The following is a 19,583-nucleotide window of genomic DNA, read 5'->3' on the forward strand; positions in this document are numbered from 1 at the left end:
CAACACAGGCAACAGGGACCTCCCTGCAGCTAGAAAGATGCGACAAACAAGGGCAGAAACATTGCCTGTATGCTGGCAAGGAAACTCATAGAACCTCTTGTTTCCTCAGGCTCCCTGGCAAGAAAAGATGGTCCTTTCCATGACACAGTCCTGTTTCCCGGCTCTTTAAAAGAGCAATAAAGTGCCTGCATGATTTATTAGCCGGTACAAACACATTTGAAAACATCCGCTTCCAAAACCATTCCCGTGGTCACACCACCACCAGGACTGACAACCCTGTGGCCTGGGCAAGACTAAAACAAGATACGGTGCCAATGAGACAACGTTCTTCTGGGACACCTCCCTGAAGTGTCAGGTCCTCAAATACAGAGCCTATTTCCTGTACTTTAGTACCTACTCTGAAGAGAAGGATTTTCATGCAAGAGATCAGTAACATTCTTGCCCTCTGAGCATTCCTTACTCAAGCAGATCTTTCTAAAGAAAGCTCACTTGACAGAATGTAATGGCATCATCTGTTCTCCTGTAATTTTTTGGATCAATGTAGGAAAATGAGGTCCATGGGAAGGGCTTATCCCCAACCTCAGAGCTTCCTTGGTGCATTCCTTCCTAGGAATATCCTGGGACTATTTAAAGCTGCTTAAGAAATCGACCTCACTCCCACAGGGATGGTTACCACCTTTAGCATACACTGGAATTGCTTTAATGAAGTATGGCTAGATCAGAGCACAGCATGAAGAAAAGCAGAGCAGACAAAGATTTCCAGGAAAGCCTGGGTAGCTATGCACTCCTTGGTAAATTCCTGTGCTAAACACTGAAGCTTGTATAGAAGCTCTGCAGTCGTAGGCAAAACTGTCACTTTTCTGAACAGGCTTTATCTCCTGTTTGTGTGACTTATAGTTAAAGATCCATTTCTTTCTAGACTATACAGCCAGAAAGCAGGGTAAAAAGGATTTGAGGTATTGATTTCAAAAGTATGCAAAAGCGTTTCTTTGTCAGTGATGGAGTAAAATGACACGGTCTTCTTTTGTAGCTCCAGGAAAACTCCAACCTTCAATGGTTTATCCTTGTGTAACAATGTTTCTTGATCCCTATGCCATGCTGACAGCTGCTTTTTGGGACCTAGCCATTCTATGCACCAGGAATGCTCTGTTCTTCCTAATTTGTCCCTTTTACCAATCATTCCATGAGCAACTCCAACAGCCCATCCATCACTGTCCTTGGTAATTACTTCCCAGTAGTGGCACCCAGTAGAGAAGCTCTGCGAACACATCACCTGGCTGATGCAGAATCTGTTGGGTGATGGTTCATAATCAGTCGGGTAGCTGGAAACCATTACTTTCTTGTTCTGGGCTGTTATTGCTAAGCGCTTATATACTCTTGTGAGATCAAAAGTCACATCATCTGCCCCTAGAAGAGAGAAAGGAAAATATTCTCACCTGCGGGCAACAAGAAGGCAGATCACCTCAGTATTTACATGCATCCTAAATAACAGTGGATGTGCATCCCTACTCAAGAACACAAATGAAAACCAATGATCATACAATAAACCTTAACCAAAGTTCAATCCTGCGAATCAGCAAGAATCCTCAACCAAACACTAACAACTGTATCCTGAGCATACTGAAACATTTAACAGGCACAATTGTGTAAACATCCATGACAGACTCATGCACTCCAGTGGGAAGGTGAAGGTACTTGGCATTCTACAGGATGGATCTTATTCCTAACCACAACCTTATAAAAAAATTACCCTTTTGCCAATAATAAATGGGATGCTTACCTTAATAAATCTTACACAGTCATCTGTTCATTGGGACATGTTTTTGCACATTCTACCAGCAAAAATATTTGTTTTGTGTTTTAAGCTACAGCTGTAGTACTGTGTGTTGACTGTAAAAATATTTCTGTAAAAATGATGCAGAATTCAGACAAAAAATGGAGTCATTACAGCTTAACACAGTGGGTGACCTTAAAGATCAGCAAGGTGCAGTAACCGCCCATACACCAACTTAGACTCTGCAGCCAGCACAAGCTACAACACAGCTTATATACCTCCATGAAACAGGCTTCTTATCCTTTTTATCTTGCATATGTAGTCAGGTATAGTATGGCATTATGCTGCAGTAACTGATTAATTCATGGTAACTTCATTGTGTTTCTATGCTTCAGGTAAACAGCCAGATCTCCTGCTGATGTTTGTAAGAACAGTTTTCCTCAGCAAACCCACAGTCTCATAGTCACTTGAATATTATTATTGAAGAGTCATGCTGGCTTGCATACTTACACTGAGAAAACTGGCTTGAAATCATTGGTTCTGGATTTTTAGCTGCAGACTCTGGAGATAATGAGCAGACACTTGTCTCCTGATAGAAGTCTGGAGGTTGCACTAAATACGAAAAAATTGAAGTGTTAAGGCACTTCTTCAAAATGTAAATAGGAAGTATTTATGCTTCTAAAGGAAAACATACATAAAATAAACCTAGCTAATGGTTAAAGTACAAAACAGAGTTGCTTTTTTGATTGTATAAATTATCAAAGGATGTGTAGGCAAACACTTTTATCCAAAAAGGTACACTGCTGCCCTAAGTGTGGTCAGAATGGAGCAGTCAGAAAAGTTGGATGGGTAAAGCAGTTGGATCTTTCTATGCAGATAAGCCAGTTTCTGTCATAAAAGTGTTTACGGTGTTCTTCATTCTTTTCTGAGTATCATGTGTTTCTTGTGTTACTTGCACGTGTATTTTATAAGCACAAAGTAATTTTTTACACTAATTGCTGACCAAAAAGCCTGACATTCAGCCCTACAGCTTTAAGGGCTGTTTCTAATTTTCATTGTAGTGCATGTTTACAAGATTCATTTGCAGACACTTTCTGGTATAGTTACATAATATATTGGCTTCATCATGAAAGCCATCCTTAAATGTTCCTGCCCCACACCTCTGCCCACTGATTCCTCGGTTTTGCTAGTAAAAATGATTGTGGAGCAAAGCTGTAAACTCAATTGCTGAAAAGATCGAGATAAGAAAAACCTGAGGTAAAAATATGATTAAGTATCTGGGTTTTTGGAGAACTAGTGCTTGAAAAAGGCAGGTAGTATTGGAAAGGGTGAGAAGGGGACGATTGCCCCTCAGTGGCAGTGGGGCTTTAGGTCAGTCTTAAATTGCTCTCAAAAACACTCAGTGGTCTTTCTACAGCAGACAGACAGTGCTGGGAGGAGGAGAACTCCATAACAAAGGCCATACCAGCTCTAAAGCTTTGCTTAGACACAGCTTTTGGTGGGAGGGAATTTTTTGTCTGCTCTTAGCAAAGACTTTGCTGTTACATTACTCTGTATTTAGAAAAAAATATTTAAATGGATTATATTTCATTCTCCGTTACTGATCTGCATGTCAGTCAGTTCTTTTCTTTTGGGCTCCCATGAAAGAAGTATAAAGTAATCATATTGTCTCCAAAACTGCAAGGGGTTTTATAATAATCACACACATGTTCATCTGTTTTCTCTGAAGTTTTTGTTTTCCAAAGTTACAGACCTGTTTGTAAGAACGGTTCTTTCATATAAATCTTTAGTGTGGGGTCAAAGTAGTGTCAAATTACAGCAGTCCAACTCCCCCATGCAAGGGACTGAGTTGAGGGGGGGTCACATGCAGGACCCTGCTAGATACAGTCCCTCTAGAAAAGAGATTTCAAAATAAGGAAAACGCACCTCGTGGGAGCTGCTGAGCGTATTTCTCCAAAAGTAAAATTTCCAACTTTCTCTTAAGACCTTCTACAGCACTTTTGACAACATTAAGCTTCTCATCAAATGTATTTTTATTCATCGTTGAAGGTGAGCCTTTGTACCGATGTCCCTCAGGTAAGTTACTCTAATAATGAAATAAAAGAATCAAGGGGAAGATGTAAACAATAGCAGTTATTTCATCTAGCATATCAGATGATACTGTAAAGCCACAGTGGAAAAACAGCAGTGATCTCTCTAAAATCTTATTCTTTGTATTGAGAGCTTCCTTTGTAGGATAGTTATGTGAAAGAACTAGCCTTACAGAACTAATCTTACAGAAAATATGAAAGGATAGTTTATTCTTAATAAAAAACAAAATAATTTGTTTACACAAACTTTCTCTTTTTAAACTTTCTTCTTGTTCTAGAACCCAAACCAAAAGTTTTAAAATACATTTATATGAGATCTAGCATAAAATACCCACAAAAGGGTAAGTCTCATTTGCCTAAATTTAGAAATTATGGAAATCTACATCTGAGCTTGTTCTCTTAGTCTGCCTTTATAGTCTATGGAAAGAAACAGGCCTTTTGAAGGCTTGATTAATCTCATTTGCAGGTAGGCGTCTCAAGTAGGCCAGATGACTCACGCTCTAAAAGTACCTGTTTCTCTTCATTGCCTGTAACTGGACTCTGGATCAGATAGAAATACATAGTTACATGAGGTGAATTCCAGCGTAGGCCCCTGTGCCTTGGCCCTGGAAGTCCACTTCTGCCTCCTGGCACCGTCACACCCGGTGAGCCCCACTCCAAATTCCCGCTAGCTAATTTGCATCATTGGAACTGTTGTTTTCAACATCAAAACGGGCTCTGCATAATTTAAAGTGCTTTAACTGCCTCTTTTGAGAGCCCTTGACATATTTTCCCCGAGAAAATTTTTAGAAAGTCCTTAATAACTTTGTGAGTTCTTTAACTTGTGTACATAGGTGTATATACATATTCTGGAAAATTTAAAGATAATAAAGGATCTTATCTTAACCTTAGATTTGACGCAGGACTGGATTTAAGCAATGCAGTCCCCACTTCACTCCAGCTCACCAATGTCCTTGGAACAAATCTAGTTCTGAATTGCATCCCCAGCCTATGCCTCTTCTAATATGTTTTCCCTCTGAATTTCTCACTCCAAACTTTCCCTGGTAACAGCAGTATCTGTGACTTGGTGTCATTGTCTCTAGTGAGAATAATGCAGTAGGGACCTGAAAGTGCTCTGTACATGTTCAGCTATCCAAGATATTTAGCTTAAGAGTTTCTACTCATATTCTGCCACTTCATTTCATCACTTACCGTTTGGGCTTTGATGTCTGTGAGCTTGTTCACTTCAACACAGAGCTGGTGAATAGTCTCTTCAATTTTCTCTTGAGCTGCTTTTTGCTCTTGTTCAATGAACATCAGTGTGTTTCTCTCCTGTCTTTCAACATATTCCTTCATGCAACGGAAATCTTTAGTAATCTGGCTTTTGATCTGAGATGTATATTCCTGAAAGGCAGCAAAAGTGGAGTTCATTGTGTTGTTAGAAAAGATGTGTGGAATATGAGAATCTACTGCCCCATCTAACGTGCTCTTTGACTGATCCCTGCAGACCAGAAACTGCTACCTTTATTCAAAGGAATAAAATATATTTGACGCTACTCTGCATTACCTGCAATGAGATTTTGGACATGTTAAGGATCTTGACTATTTTATGGCCAGCAGTCTTTGCTTGACAACTTAGAAAGGTCAATATTCCCTCTTTACGATTTTCATTTTGCATCTAAGAGTACCAGAAACATTCAGACTACTCCTGGGGTAGGCAGAAAAAGGCAACAATGCTCAACTCCAGTGGCCTTTGTGCCAGCCAAGACAGGAGTTAGTACAGCTGGTGCCATAGTTCATTCTCATCAATAAAAACAGAGTTGTGACAGCAAAAGAAGGAAACAAAAAGGCAGATTCCTGCTCTGGGCTGGAAGGCTACACGGGAGTCAATCATGTCTCCAGGTGGCAGTGGAAACAGAAGCTAACTGCAGGTAATGAATGTACAATATGTACCTTTGTTTTACTGAGATCGTTCCTCAAGAGGTGGATGGTCTCTACAGTCATTTCTAGTTGCTTGGAGATGTCCCCTATCTCTTCCTCCTTTAAAGTGACACATAGGACCATTTATCTATATAACCCTCAAAGAAAGCATGACTAGGTTAAGCAGCAGGATAACAAAAATCCCTACATCATTGACATTAGTTAAGCACTGGACTGTTGAGGAGGGGTCTGGAAGACACAATTAATTATGAATGGGAATAGTCACAATGAAGCCAACACGCAACAGTCATCAATTACATGTTCAAATATAATTGTGAGCTTCAGCTCTTTGCTTGACTGCAGAGACTGAAGAAGGCTTTTTAGATACATATCTGTTAAAATAATGAAGGTCAACAGATTTTTCTCATCTCCTCCAAGTTTGGGAGTTATTTTAAGCAGAGATCTAGATAATGAACCAGTCCCATTTTGTGCCGTTCAGCTGGGTGGAGCTGTAGCACTGTATAATAATGTTATGTGTCCTTTCTGGAGTCTCCAATGCTATGCTGGTGTGATAAATAACACCCAGCACAAAGAACAGTTAGCCACTATTATTGTACATCAGCTGAATACATACAGCTATTAGTTCTTCTAATTCACCTATGCAGTCCTCAATGTATCAAGACACCACCAACGAACCCCAACACTGCTTTAGCTAAACCTGTCTGCTCAACATACACGATATTGTTATGACAATGCTAATATTAGCATGGGAAATGTAAAATATCTGGGGGGGGCAGGGGGGAGCGAAAAGAAAGATAAAGTTCACTCAATCCTAGCCACGTCCCCATGTTTTTGACCCTGGCGAAGAATTTAGAACTGTGGCCAGAGTTGTCCCGGGGGGTGCCGCGGGGAGGAGCCCCGGGCTGCCTCCGGCCGTACCTTCTCCCCACGTCGCCGCCCCGCCGAGCTCCAGTCGCTGCAGGCAACAGCTCCAGAGGGTTTCGGTTCATGCCGTGTTTCCAACTCTTCTTCCTTTACCTCCTGCCGGATTAAGTTCACCAAAGCGGCCAGCTCCCGGTTGGGCCTCAGGTCCTTCAGCTCGAAGCCTTCCCGGCAGAGCGGGCAGCCGGCGCGCTGCCTCCCCTTGCAGTACTCGATGATGCAGGGCCGGCAGAAGCTGTGGCTGCAGCCCGTGAGCCACACGGGCTCCGTGAAGTACTGCAGGCAGCAAGCGCAGCTCAGGTCCACGGCGCCCAGGAGCCGCCCGAGGTCGACAGCAGCAGCCATGGCCCGGCCCGGCCCGGCCCGGCTCGGGGCGGAGCGGAGCGGCCGGCGGAGTTTCGTTTCCCCCGGGCGCCTCCTCCCGCCTCCCGCGAGGCTCCTGCCGTGTGCCGGAGAGCCGGGAGGGCGCCGGGACGGGCGAAGACGCGGGGCTGGACGGCTCTGCTCCGGTATCTGCTCCGTTAGTGACCGCTGCGCTGTACCGGGACGGGGCCATCTGCGGAGCTGTGCCCCACCGCCGAGCCTGCGCCCCGGTGCTCGCCTGCGGCAGCTCAGCCCGGGAGCTCCCCACGGCAGCCAGAAAGCCCAGTACCGGCCCAGCATTTCCTCTGCTGGCGACTTGGTCCGAGGAGTTGGGTTGACTGTCGAAATGAACTGTGACGCGGAGCTCTCCATGACCTGGCCTTGACTTTTATTGACTCTCCAAAAAAGTTGCTGTTATCTGCACGATTTCATTTTCACAGGGAATTTCCCAGTTTTGTAACAAGTCATATCAGAGTTGCTGACGTGGCTGGTCTACGGACCCATCCGGCAGAGCAAGCAACACAGCACAGTGCGGCTTACAGAACCCCATCCATGTCAAGTTTAGGCTACTGGATGGACCAAACTCTTCTGAGGTCATCCTGGGTTACTCAGTTCATCTCGAAATAACAATTAACATATGTCAAAGCAAACGAAGACTGACATTGTTCCTCGTACAAGTCAGAAGGTGCTTTGCTATTGATTTCAAGGGCTGCAGGATTAGGTTGTTAAAAAGACTTGCTGAACCAGCATGTGAGCTAGAATGAATCAGGTTGTGTGGGGGGAGAGAGTGGGAACACAGGGTAGTTCATGGGAGTGTATCAGCAAGCAAAACTGCTGCAGATTACTTGGAGTTGGATGGTGTTGAGCTGGCTGAGAGAGGCAGAATGATGATCCAACTCAATTCTTCTGCACTATTGGGGGAGCGTGGGGGGGAAGAGTTAAATCTCACTAATCCCTGCAAGTATTGGCACTTCCTCATTTCTGTAGAGGAGAACTATTCCGGATATCTCAGACTGGCTGGCAATTGTCAGCAAAAGGTGGAAGCCTCACCAGAAACTTAGTTTGCAAGACTTCCTCTTGATTTGCAAACTAAGGCCATCTGAAAAGAAGAATTAAATATCTGAATGACTGGCTGCTTGGTAGAACCAAATCTCAGACTTGGTCTTGAGGCAAGAAAATACTCAGTGCACTGTATCAGCCAATGCAAATCTTCATCAGTTCCTGCACAGAATGGATGTAAGTGGTACCTAATCAGGAGGCACTCACCCTCCACTTCCAGCGCTGGTCCTCATTCATTGAGCGTCTTCAGGCAAGTCACTGAAGATAACACTTTTAAAACTAGTTTCTGCCCTTTAATGCTCAGACTAATCAAGCTCATTAAGCTTCAGCTGTTTTTTAAGAGGTGAGACAGATGAGCGTATGTTCATCCTGTACTCATGGTGTCTTTGCTGGGGCACTATGTGGGGTTGCTTTGGAAAAATTTGGTCTTCACATGTTGGATTTGCCACTCATAAAAAAGGCAATCAGCAGAGACTGTTGAAAGCAAGGAGCTAGGAGTATTTGTCATTAGAATGATTCCATTACAGTATCCTCCACAATAAAAACTTGACTTTTATTTTTTACTGTGCCAGAAATGTAACACTGTAAAAGACATTAAACCCACTCTGTTGATAACAACCATGTCCCTATCTGGACAGGAGCTGCAGCCAGGTGGAATGTAGCTGCCTGACTCTGCTCCTCCCTGAGAAGGATATCCAACGACTCCAGCACGGATTGGTATCTTAGATCTATCCAACAGGACACCCTGCATCTTCCTGACAGGAGAAGGTATCTTTGCCTCTCGGTCACTGTCCCTATGTACTCATGTAACAGATGACCCCATTCACAGGCAGGATATATGTCACCAGCTGGATCGTCAGGTACATCCTTCAGGATGTACCGGAGTCCTTCTGACATCAGACCAAGGCAAGAAAAGGAGGAGCTGATATAACAGCACCCGCAGGAATCCTGAAGGAAATGCATGCCAGCCCTTCTGGGGTCAGACTTTCTCCACTGACTTTGGGTTTTTTTCAATAAGACAACACTGGATGATTCACCCCTATGTCAGGCTAGGAAGGCCTCCTCTGCTCAAAAGCAGAGAAGGGTAGGAAGAGAGAAGGCACTTCAAGCAAGGTTCTGCAGGGGCACAGATAATTTCTGAATATCTGCACTCCCTCTTACTCATTTCTCTGTTGCCACCCTTCCTGTGCCTGTGGCTGTTGAAGGAGGAAGCCCTTTGTACTAGAGTCACTGCAGGGCCTTGAGCACCGTCCTTGCGAACAGAAAGAGGCCACAGAGCAATGCTGAGCAGAGCCCAAGAAGTGCAGTTCACCAGAACTCAGTGCTAGTCTTAACCAGTCAAAGGCTGGGCAATGACTCCATTTAAGGCGTCTATCCACTCCCTCTGCTCCCTATCGTTCTCACATATAAACACAAACTCTCTCGCTGGAGTGACCACAGTGATCGCTGGTTTCCTCTTCTTCACTCGGATTCCCTGGGGCAAGCCAGCTCGTACTTCATATCCCTCATCCATCCTTCCAATAAAAACCTGGCCCTGTGCAAACGCATCCTAGAAAGAAGGAAGCAGAAGACAGCCATTAGCCAGTGGACAGCGCAGCTCCAGCAGACACCGTTCTGTCCTTTGATATGGAACAGGAACTGGGGATGCATGAAGGGGACACTGATTTGGTGACAGGCAGCAGGAAACACTGGAGGTTATTTTTACACTTACGGGCATTCTCAGAAGAAGGAGGTAGGGACCCACCTTTACAGAGCTGGTTGGTGGGTGTTCAGAAGGAGCAAGGAAGGATATTCTCATGGCTAGAGCAGTGCTACGAAGCAGGCTATTGGGGCTGTCAAGCCTCTCTTACTGGTATATTGCTCATCTTGCCTAAAGTTACAGGCACAATGGCAAGAGGGCTGGGAGAGAGCGGGCATAAATGCTACAGGCAGTAGCAGCTACTTGTAAAAGACTTAGATCTTCCTCACAGCCACTGTAAGGGCCAGAGTTCCCAAACAGCTCGGCTTCAAAGAGATCCATTGACAAGGGAGATGAGCTCTTCAGACTGAGCCTGCTTCAGTCTTGCGCAGCCACTGGAAGAGCTGGATGAGAACAGACCCTTCCTCCCCACCCAGCTTCATGAAGGGGCTTGTGGAACAGCAAAGAACACTCCTCTTACCAGTGGATTTTTAAAGTACATCAGGTTCCTTTCTTGTGAATCCAGACAGAACCAGCGCACCTTAAAGGCCTCCTTCTGCTGCAAGGAGATGGTAGAAGTTCTTTAAAGACCAAGTCCCAAAGGAGAGTTTGGCCTATTCAAGGCAGATCCCTGGACTGCTTACATGACTCAGAGGCTGAGTTCAGTTTCATTCATCCCCGAAACCGGTAACGGGTGAGTCACTGCTGTGTGCAGCCCTCAGCTCCCTTCTCCCTGGGTTCACACCAGAGATTTGCATTCAATTACAATCCTTGGGGTAAGGCAGGGAAGTTTGGTTCTACCAGTGATCAAATGATCAGGATTAAGAAAGTTGCAGCAAATGGATTAATTGAAAGCGCTGCAGAGAATGATCCCTGGGCCAGTGGCGATAATGAGGAGGAGAGTGTGCAATCAATTTCAACATTTTGGTTTGGGGGGTTGTCCCTAGCATTGCAGGATGCACAATTCTAGGTTTTTAAAAAAGTGCTAATTCCATCAACTACACTCATCTGACCATTCCCTGACCATTCATTGCTCCGTGCTGAACTGAAGGGTCCTCTTCTAGGGCTCACTTCAGTTTGAGCAGAATTTAGGCCTCAGGAGAAAAACACAATTTTTCATGCTTGTAGCTGTGAGTATTCTCTGTGTAAGTACCTGCAGGAAGATGTATTGGGTCACTAGCACTGAGCTGGGCCAAAACCCCAGCATATTCAATATCAGCATTACAACACTGAACTTTTAATGGGACTTTGGCTCATGGTTCACTCAGAGGAGAGCAAGGCAAGAAGTGGCAACGTTCAAACAAGACCTCAGATCTTTATCTCCTCCTTCAGCAGTGCCTGAAATCTCGCTCTCCTGTTCCAAGGAGTGGTGGCCCAAATACTTTCCCACAAAAAACCAAACCAAACCATAGGCTTCACTGTGGAGAATTTGCTCAATCATACTTTGCTGCTACAAGCAGATGTGACTTACGTGCTACTGACTTTAAGAGAAACAGGGAAGTAGGGGAGCCAGCATGTGATGTTCTGTTCTAGCAGGAGCTGCAGTTCTAGAGCTGCAGTTAGCAGATATAGCAATCCATTTAGTGTTGCATAACAGGACTTTGCATGTCCACTGCCAGCTAATCCATCTTGCTTACTCTTCAAGGAGGATTCTTCTTCCCAGTCTTATTTTCCACACAAAATAAAACATGATCCCAAAGAACATGACAGGCTTAAATATAATGTCTTTTATCGACCCAGGAAGCATATAGTCACTCAACAAATCGTTTACTAGTAAACATCATAGAATTATCAAATATTCTCCATCTAGAATAATCCTGTTTGTGTACTGCCAAGTATGCACTTACTTTTGGTCCTGTTTTCTCCATATATCCTTCTTTGACATAATTTCTTGTGATCCTGGGTATGAGCTAGGAGAACACAAACACACACACAAAAAAGTCTGTCTCATTCAACCTTGCTTTTCTGTTCTGTTTCTGTCAAAGCTAATCACCATCAATTTTGGCTTTTGGGGTTTGGGTTTTTTTGGCTGCTCAGTAAAGGGAAGTCTGAAATAAGAAGGAACATAAGATTTTTGAAAGATTATACTTTATAAGGACCACATGGAGACTTTTAGGCCTTAAATGCTGACTACGTTTTTGCATGTTATCCAGTGTGGCCTTTCCTTCTACCTCTTCTGTCCATTCCCAAGACCCATATGCTGCTGTTTGAGCACCTGACTCTGGCAGAAGAAGTGAGAAAATGTGTTCCCATGCTATGTTTGCATAGACTGCCTCAAGCCCTGTTCAGTTCTCACCTCAGGTTCAGGGACACTTGGGAAGGTTGTTCTGAGATAATGGTAACGTGCTGCCCGAATGGCATTGAACCAGTCAACAATCTCCTAGGGAAAACAGCAAATACAAACATAAAGACAAGAATAACAAGAAGGAGTAAGAGTGCTGCCCCTCCAAAATGCCCTTCTCCTTCCTTGAGACCTCTTTGCAAAGAGGTACCTTCTCCCCAAGGGGCAGAGAGAGTCAGTGACTTGTCCCAGACAGCTGAAAAACATTGAGCCAGACAGCTGAAAAACATTGAGCCTTCAAAATAATTTTAAAATGCCCCTCCAGGGAGGTCCCAGACATTCTCAGCATGGACAGTCACCCAAGTCTGTGTACACAGGCTTTTTCAGTTGATTCAGTTATGGATTGTTTAAAAATCTTTGTACCTGGAAAGACATGAGAACTATGGCAAGGGAAGAAACAGAAATTTAACAAAACCTGTAGACTTACTTCTTAAAATTATCATTGTTTGCGTGTAAATAACGCAGAACAATATTTTCTATGCGTGTCAAGAAGGCTTCAAAGAATATAACCACAGAATTGTATAAAATCATTAGACAGTTACCTTACAGAGATTTACATACGTGCCCCACTGAAGCCTTAAGACTATTCAGGGTGAGAAGCTGAATATATGCCCCAACAGAACAGGAGCAAGATGTTATAGTTATTAGTGTCAACTGCAACCTTCTATATTCTACAAGCCATAGTGACTTGAAATAAAACCAGATCCTGCAGAAACAGGGTATCTCTTCCAAAACATAGATCCAACATCTAAGAATCTTGTTTATTCCAAAATCTCCATGGTATTCACCTTTCCACTTTCGTGATAGACAAAAAGGTTCCTTGTTTGACCATCTGTGTTGTATGTGATCTGCAGCCCGTGAGCATGCTGGATTTTCTCTGTCTGGAACATTGCATTCAGATTCTCAATCCTGATAATGGCTTTTGGACCTCTGGACTGTGAAATGAAAAGCATCACTGTATTAAAGTGCTCTCAGGGAAGGTAATGGAGGACAGATTAGCTGTATGAGAACTAGATCCCTACTGAAGAGAAAGCAGGCATCCTAAAATATCTGAATATTGGATATACCTGAAATATAGAGCCTTAATTACATGCTACATAAAATCACTTACAAAGAGCGACTCCCTTACCTTGACACATGCTGGGTTGCTATTCAAGAGGGATGTGTCTGAATTGCAAGGGATGGGTTCTATCTCCGGCCTGATAGTTGGAGAACAATTAGCTACACTCTCCCACAGAAGGGAGACATGTTGAGGATGATGCTGCAGCAGTTGATGAGAGAATATTTGGTAATATAAGAGGTAACAGCTGCTAACAGATCTCTTTCTCATCTTGCTATTCAACTGCCAGTATCCATTTCCTTTGTTCACTAAGTAAAAAGAGGCTGCAGGGTTAAGATAAGGGATGAGGAAAAGGGCTAAATCCAAAAGAGCAATTGCCTAAGATACCACATATGTTAATGGGGAAACATCTGGGCTGCTCCAAACACAGGCTGGCCTGGCTGCAAAACTAGAGACAAAGCTATTTATGCTGGTTTTTGCTGGTGAAGAGCAGGGTCTGAGGGTGGATGTTGACCAGCTATCTACGGCCAACCTGGCTGGGGAACTCACTTCTTTGATGTAGTATTTCATCACCCCTTCCCTTGCTGACAGGAGAAATCGTCTCTTCTGGAACTGTCTACTTTCCCGCCCACGCTTCCAGAGGAATCCTTCACGGCTACCTGCAGATCGGACCAAGATAAGTGTCAGAGAAGGGCAGCACAATAGCAGGACTGTTTATGTAAACGGTGACGTGGCACAATTTCAAGTCTCTTCTCCATCTGAGAATTTTCACCTCATATGAAAAAATCAGTGGAGAACTACAGAACTGTAAGATCTGAATACACCCTTGCACTTGTCTAAGTGCCTTTTCTTAGGAGCTTCTTCTCAAAGTTAGACTCAAAGCAAGGCCCACACATCCAACAGTTCAGATATGACAAGCCAACCTTGAAGACCTTCAAAGTTGCAAACATAACACTGTGCTGTTGGCCTTAAGGCTAACCCTTTTCCCTGATAATCCTAACTTTTACCTGCAGAACAAGGATCGTGGCAGACTCGGGTGGCAACAAATTCCTCACGCTCATATTTAGCTCTAATCCATTGCTCTCTTAAAACCCTGAAAGAGGAAAACATGGATAAAGCTGATCTGCCTCTACTCTATTTTCACCAACCAACCAAAGAGACCTGTAGAGGGAAGCAGTAGTTCAATAGCTGTAAAGGTCTGCAGCAGTAAATACACCATCAACTTACAAGCAATCACAGGACTGAGGGATGTAATAGTAGGGAGGGACTTTCGCCTCATATTTAGCTTTGGCACAGAGATTCCCATGCTTCTTCATGAACTGAAATACAAAAGAAGTTACAGTTAGGTGCGCAACTACAAAATCTATACCATGTCATCAACATAAAATGAAACTTGTATCAAAGGGAGCACTAGACTTTTCGCTCAGCCTTGCCATAACTCTCAGTGCATTTCTACATATGTTTATAAATTCCCTTTGGCACTATAGTTTGCACTTTTTGTGTGGTGGAGCCTTTTTCAGTATTTACAGTTCTGAACCAGATGGGAAGGAACACGAGATTGTGCTTGTTGATTAAAAGACCAGAAGAAAATGACGAGAAAAGACATTTACAATCTCCCTATACCTTCATCTCCTCCTAGACATTAACTATGATTATATTATTAACACAATTCAGTTGAAAGATGAGAGGCTGAACCAATATTTAAGAAGGGTATGTTGATTACTGAATAGAACATACTATCTGGAAATATCTGTGGGCTTCTAAACCACAATGAGGAGTTACTATGTGCTATAAAAAAAAACTACTGCAGGCTGTTAGAAACATGATCACCTATCAGTGTAATTTGATTGATTCGATCATAAAAAAACCCCTAAAGTTACCCACAGAGTTAACTTGGCTCTGTGTGGCTTTGTTCCTCTGTCCATGGTGGATGACATAAGAATTATGAGGCAGAGGAGGCTATGATAAAATGTGGAGAAAAGTAAGTGAATTACTGTTTTTTCCTCTGTACCTCTATAAGATCGTTCTCCCAGAAGTCAAGCCGAAGGGATTTGACCCTGCTGATTTGCGGAAGATTGCGATGGATTCCAGAGCAATTCAAACAAATGAATATTCCAAGTTTGTAAGAAGCCCACTCTGGATCTAGATACAAACACAAAGAATGAACTCATATATGAGAAAAGGCACAGCCACTGGCAAGGGCAAAAAAGCACATCTGATGTACAGCCCAGGCTTCACACATAATACATCAAATCCCACCTCATTGTTTAAGGCTGTCACTTCACTGTGTTCAGAGGAACAGCACCTGCTTTCCCCAATGAAGAATGTGGCCCCTGCACTTGTAGGCTCTTTCACAGACTATTTGTTTAAAAATTAATGTGACTGTGCAGACAGCCGAGTGGTGATGTAAAAGCTCAGCTAATTATTAGTTCTGCATGGAAAGCTGCTGTTGCTGAATTAACAATGGAAGGATGTTGCAGACAGTGAGCACTACTGAGAGTACAATGGAGTACAACCACCCAGAGCAAGGACTCACGTCCACTGCCCACGAAAGCTCCTGCTTTTGCGTGCTGCTGCATCCCCTGAAGCGGCCTTGACGAGTCGATGCTTAGAGGCATTGAGCGCTCTGGCAAGACCATTTCCTTAGATCACCACTTTCACCATGTCGCCCTCCGCTTCTCCCTTATCACATCAAACAGAAGCTACTTGTCATCTTCTTCCAGCTGCTGTAGGCTACTGATGGACTACTCGCTTCGGTGAGGGCGACTCCCACCTCGAACGAGCGCAGGGTGCCAGCCTGGTGCAGGCTTTCCAGCAGGCTCTTTGGTGCCTTCCTCTGCGCCAACCCCAGTGCAGAGACATTCCCCCCAGAGCTGGAAAACCACCCCACGCACTCTCCTTCTCCAGCCTTGTGCACTGTCTACAAATAACTCTGGGGAAGCTGCTGGTGTGCTGAGGCCACTTCCTGTCCCACGCTGTCCTCTCCTCTCCCCGTGGGGCTCCCACCACCGCTCCCGGCTCTGCCGGGCTGAGGAGAGCCGCGCCCTGACTGCCTGGAGCCCGGCAGCCCCCCAGGGCCCACCTGAACGGCCACCTCGGAGAGCGGGACCGCGGGGCGCTGCCCGTCCCGGGAAACCACCTGCTCCCGCCTCCTGCCTCTGTGGTACGTGAAGTGAAAGGTGACGACGGGCCCCGCTTTCAGGAACTGAGTGAACAGAGACCGGCACGCCGGGAGGCTGACCGGGGATGGACAGACGCCCGGCCGGCGGCATAGCCCGAGCGGCACGGCCGGCCCCTCTCTCACCCCCACTTTCCTGTCAGAAACGCGCCGGGCGGGCGAGGGGAGCGGGGCTGGGGGCGCTGCCGGGCGGAGCCCCCTTACCTAGCTCCCCGCAGTCGGCGCAGCGGCCGTTCCCGGTGCCGGCAGCCCTCTGCAGCTCCAGCAGCAGCGTCTTGTTGCGATCGCGGTCCATCATCGCCGGTCGGTGCTCGGCGCGGCGCGGAGCAATGCGGGAGGTTCAGCCCCGGGGAGGAAAATGAGGAACTGGAGCGCGGCCCCGGCGCCGCGGGGCGCCCCGTCCCCTCCCGCGCCCCCGGGCGGGCGCTGCTGTGCCGCCCCTCAGGCCGCCTCCTGGCGGCGGCTCCCCCGGAGCGGCGGCCCCGGCCCCGCGCGAAGGTCCGCGGCGGCGCCGGGCGGGGCCAGCCGCGCGAGAACCCGCCCGTCGCTGTCCCCGATAGTGCGAGGCGCGTCGGTAACGGCCGGGCAGCGCGGCAGGCCTGTGCCACCCGTTACGGCGAGATAAGGCTTTTTCTTTCTTTGCGCAGCACTGAACCGAGCTAGGATAGGCCTCCCCCGATGAGTTAGTGATGAATTTTCGGAGCAGAAACTCCTAAGGGTCCTATTTCCAGGAGGAGAGCTCATCCACGCACCTACACGTTTGCCTCAACTCCACCTCAGGTTTGTCTCTAAAAAAATAATTTTAAAAAGCTTGCTGCATAACAGAACGGCATCCATTCACCAGACATTGATCAAAACATTGATACCCCAGACAGCAGGCGGGTTACGCTCTCCTCAGCAGTGCTCTGCCACCCTGCAAGTGCTCAACACAGTATCTGAGAAGGAGCTGTGTGACACCAAAGTGGTGCCAGAAAAAAAAAACTGTCAGCATAACTCAATACAGGGAAAATACAGCATTTCAGGATTTGCAAATCCTAATGAAAATGTCCCTCTTTCAAGATAAAGCCAATGTCAAAAAGTCTGTGACTTAATATTCAGTTTATCTAAGAAAAGAAAAAAGAAATTTAAGATGAGGGATTTTCAAGAGGGTTAATTAAATCAGAAATAGATTAGGAGGTATTCAAGTATTTTTCATTTTACTAGTTTCAGGTTAAAAATAATTTGCATAATTAACTTGCATTACTATAGTGCACTATAACATCCGATTCTTCTTTGGTAAAGTTTATGTATAATCTTGTAAAAACACTGTGTAATTACTTACTTTGCAGATGATGAAATACTATACTAGAGATGTATTTTCAGTTGAAAGTACTGACACATTTTTTCCATCTTTTTGGGCACTAAATAGCATTGTACCTTTTTTTAAAAATATTGTGAAGTCACGAAATAACTTTTCAGATATTCTGCTGCTGTTTGATTTGTTCAACTACCTACATAAAATCTCTTTTCAGCACTTACCCTTTAAGAACTGTTGTATACTAGAATGTAAAAATGGATTTAATTTTCCCCAGAGAGAATTTTCTTGCAAGCCATACATTGAAGCTCTTTTGCTAGCTTAATTTTTGTGGTGTCCTTACAAATCCTGTAAAATAAAGAGAATCTGTATGACATTTGCAAAGTGGTTATTTATATTCAAGACAACATACAAACACACCACCAAAAAAACCCAGCATTGGTCAGTAGCCCCATGATTTTTCTTAGTGTCATACTCAGATGGCTGAGCTTGTGTCTTTCTGCAACTTGCAAGGGACACGTCCTTCGCAGCCCTCTGCTGTCAAGATACATCTTGCCCTGTTTCAGGGCTTTTACAAAGACTGAGATAGTCTTGCTTGTAAAGGGTTCCTTCCATCCTCCTACTTCTACTCTGCATTAGTATTAATACAGCATATGCTTGCAAGAACATGCCTAAGGCTTAACTGCTTTTTTCTGTATTATTCATGGGATTGTAGAATAATGTCACCTTCATTTACATTCTAGAAAGCAATATTAGAATGACAGTAAAAAGAAAGAAAAGCTTGAAACTTAACTGAGATTTCAACAAGAACAACATGTTTGTTGGTTTTTTGTTCTTAAATTATTGTACACCTAGTAATAGCTACTGCTTAAATAGGGTGTAGAGTCATTGTGAAACTCCAGGGTTTTTTTACTTCTGGTTTCATTGAATTCTTTTCTTTAGGTAGATTGCAGGCATGGGTTTTGTCTTTTTTCTTTCCAGGTATCTTCAGTCATTCCCCAGATGCCTGAAGCTGATTTTTATGTTTTGGAAGAAAAGGTGTTTTCTGCTCCAAAGAGAAGCTTGTTTTTTCTTACATTATACTTTCACACTGCAGAAGCAACGTTGTGTGCCTTACTACATAAGACACACAAGCTAGCTAGATGGGCAGTATAAAGTACTAAGCAGGGCCCAAACTATTGCAGGAAAACATTTTGAATCAAAGGTAGGCGACTTCCGCAGTACTGGAATGGATCTTGTGAAGCATTTCCTTTTAAGCAGAGTTAATCAAAACCAGCCCCAGATCTCTTTTCCTCAAGACCAGCCCATCCCTGATGGAAACTTGCTTTCTTCTAGCATACAAAAGATGCTCATACTTGATGCATAAAAATGCTAGTTTATCAGAGTTCAAGTAAATCATCACAAGTAGATTATCTTTCATTCAAACTAGCTTGAGTTGGTTTTATGTGGTAATTGCACACAAGTATCTTATCAAGAAGCGAAATACTTGAACTCTACCTTACCTTTTGGCCACTACAGCCTGGAGATTCTATAAAAAAAAAAAATTCTTAAGGCAGTTATTAGAACTAGAGAGTTGACTTCAAAAGGAGGTAAGTTGTCTCCCATTGCTTTCTACTTTATGTCTTAAATTACCCATGAATTTCCTAAAATAATAACACTTTATAGGGCCTGTTTCCAATTTATATAAGTCCCCACTGTAATCTAGTTAGATTGAGATTGCCTTTATAAAGCAGTGAACAGATATACTTTTACTTTTTTATTTTTAATTTTTTTTTTAAAATGTATTTATTTATTTTTACAAAAATGTACAGGAGTTGCTTAGACCATTGATACAACAATACAACCCATTAAGATTTTAACAGCCACCATTTTATTTCATTCTTATTTGATAATAAGAGTAAGCTA

At 44.2% G+C, this 19,583-nt stretch overlaps 1 protein-coding gene across 5 annotated transcripts; it reads right to left on the bottom strand.

The window, feature by feature from the left end:
- Positions 1-25: 25 nt before the first annotated feature.
- LOC127023928 (arf-GAP with dual PH domain-containing protein 2-like) lies at positions 26-16,763 on the bottom strand. Of its 5 annotated transcripts, XM_050908265.1 has the most exons (12): positions 16,589-16,763; positions 15,218-15,348; positions 14,434-14,525; positions 14,223-14,299; positions 13,756-13,865; positions 12,935-13,081; positions 12,102-12,185; positions 11,653-11,715; positions 10,287-10,364; positions 9,465-9,676; positions 6,703-6,762; positions 5,827-5,883 (listed from the first exon to the last, which is right to left on the bottom strand). In XM_050908265.1, the coding sequence occupies exons 1-12, from the start codon at positions 16,680-16,682 to the stop codon at positions 5,871-5,873; spliced, it is 1,161 nt and encodes a 386-aa protein (XP_050764222.1). In that variant the 5' UTR covers positions 16,683-16,763; the 3' UTR covers positions 5,827-5,870. The 5 variants fall into 5 exon arrangements, with proteins under 5 accessions (XP_050764220.1, XP_050764221.1, XP_050764222.1 ...); XM_050908267.1 differs by lacking the exons at positions 5,827-5,883; positions 6,703-6,762 and having other exon boundaries at positions 8,662-9,676; positions 10,287-10,361; positions 14,214-14,299; XM_050908266.1 differs by lacking the exons at positions 5,827-5,883; positions 6,703-6,762 and having other exon boundaries at positions 8,662-9,676; positions 14,214-14,299.
- Positions 16,764-19,583: the final 2,820 nt, after the last annotated feature.

The sequence above is a fragment of the Gymnogyps californianus genome, chromosome 19 (assembly GCF_018139145.2).
Source record: "Gymnogyps californianus isolate 813 chromosome 19, ASM1813914v2, whole genome shotgun sequence".
Taxonomy (NCBI): Eukaryota; Metazoa; Chordata; class Aves; order Accipitriformes; family Cathartidae; genus Gymnogyps; species Gymnogyps californianus.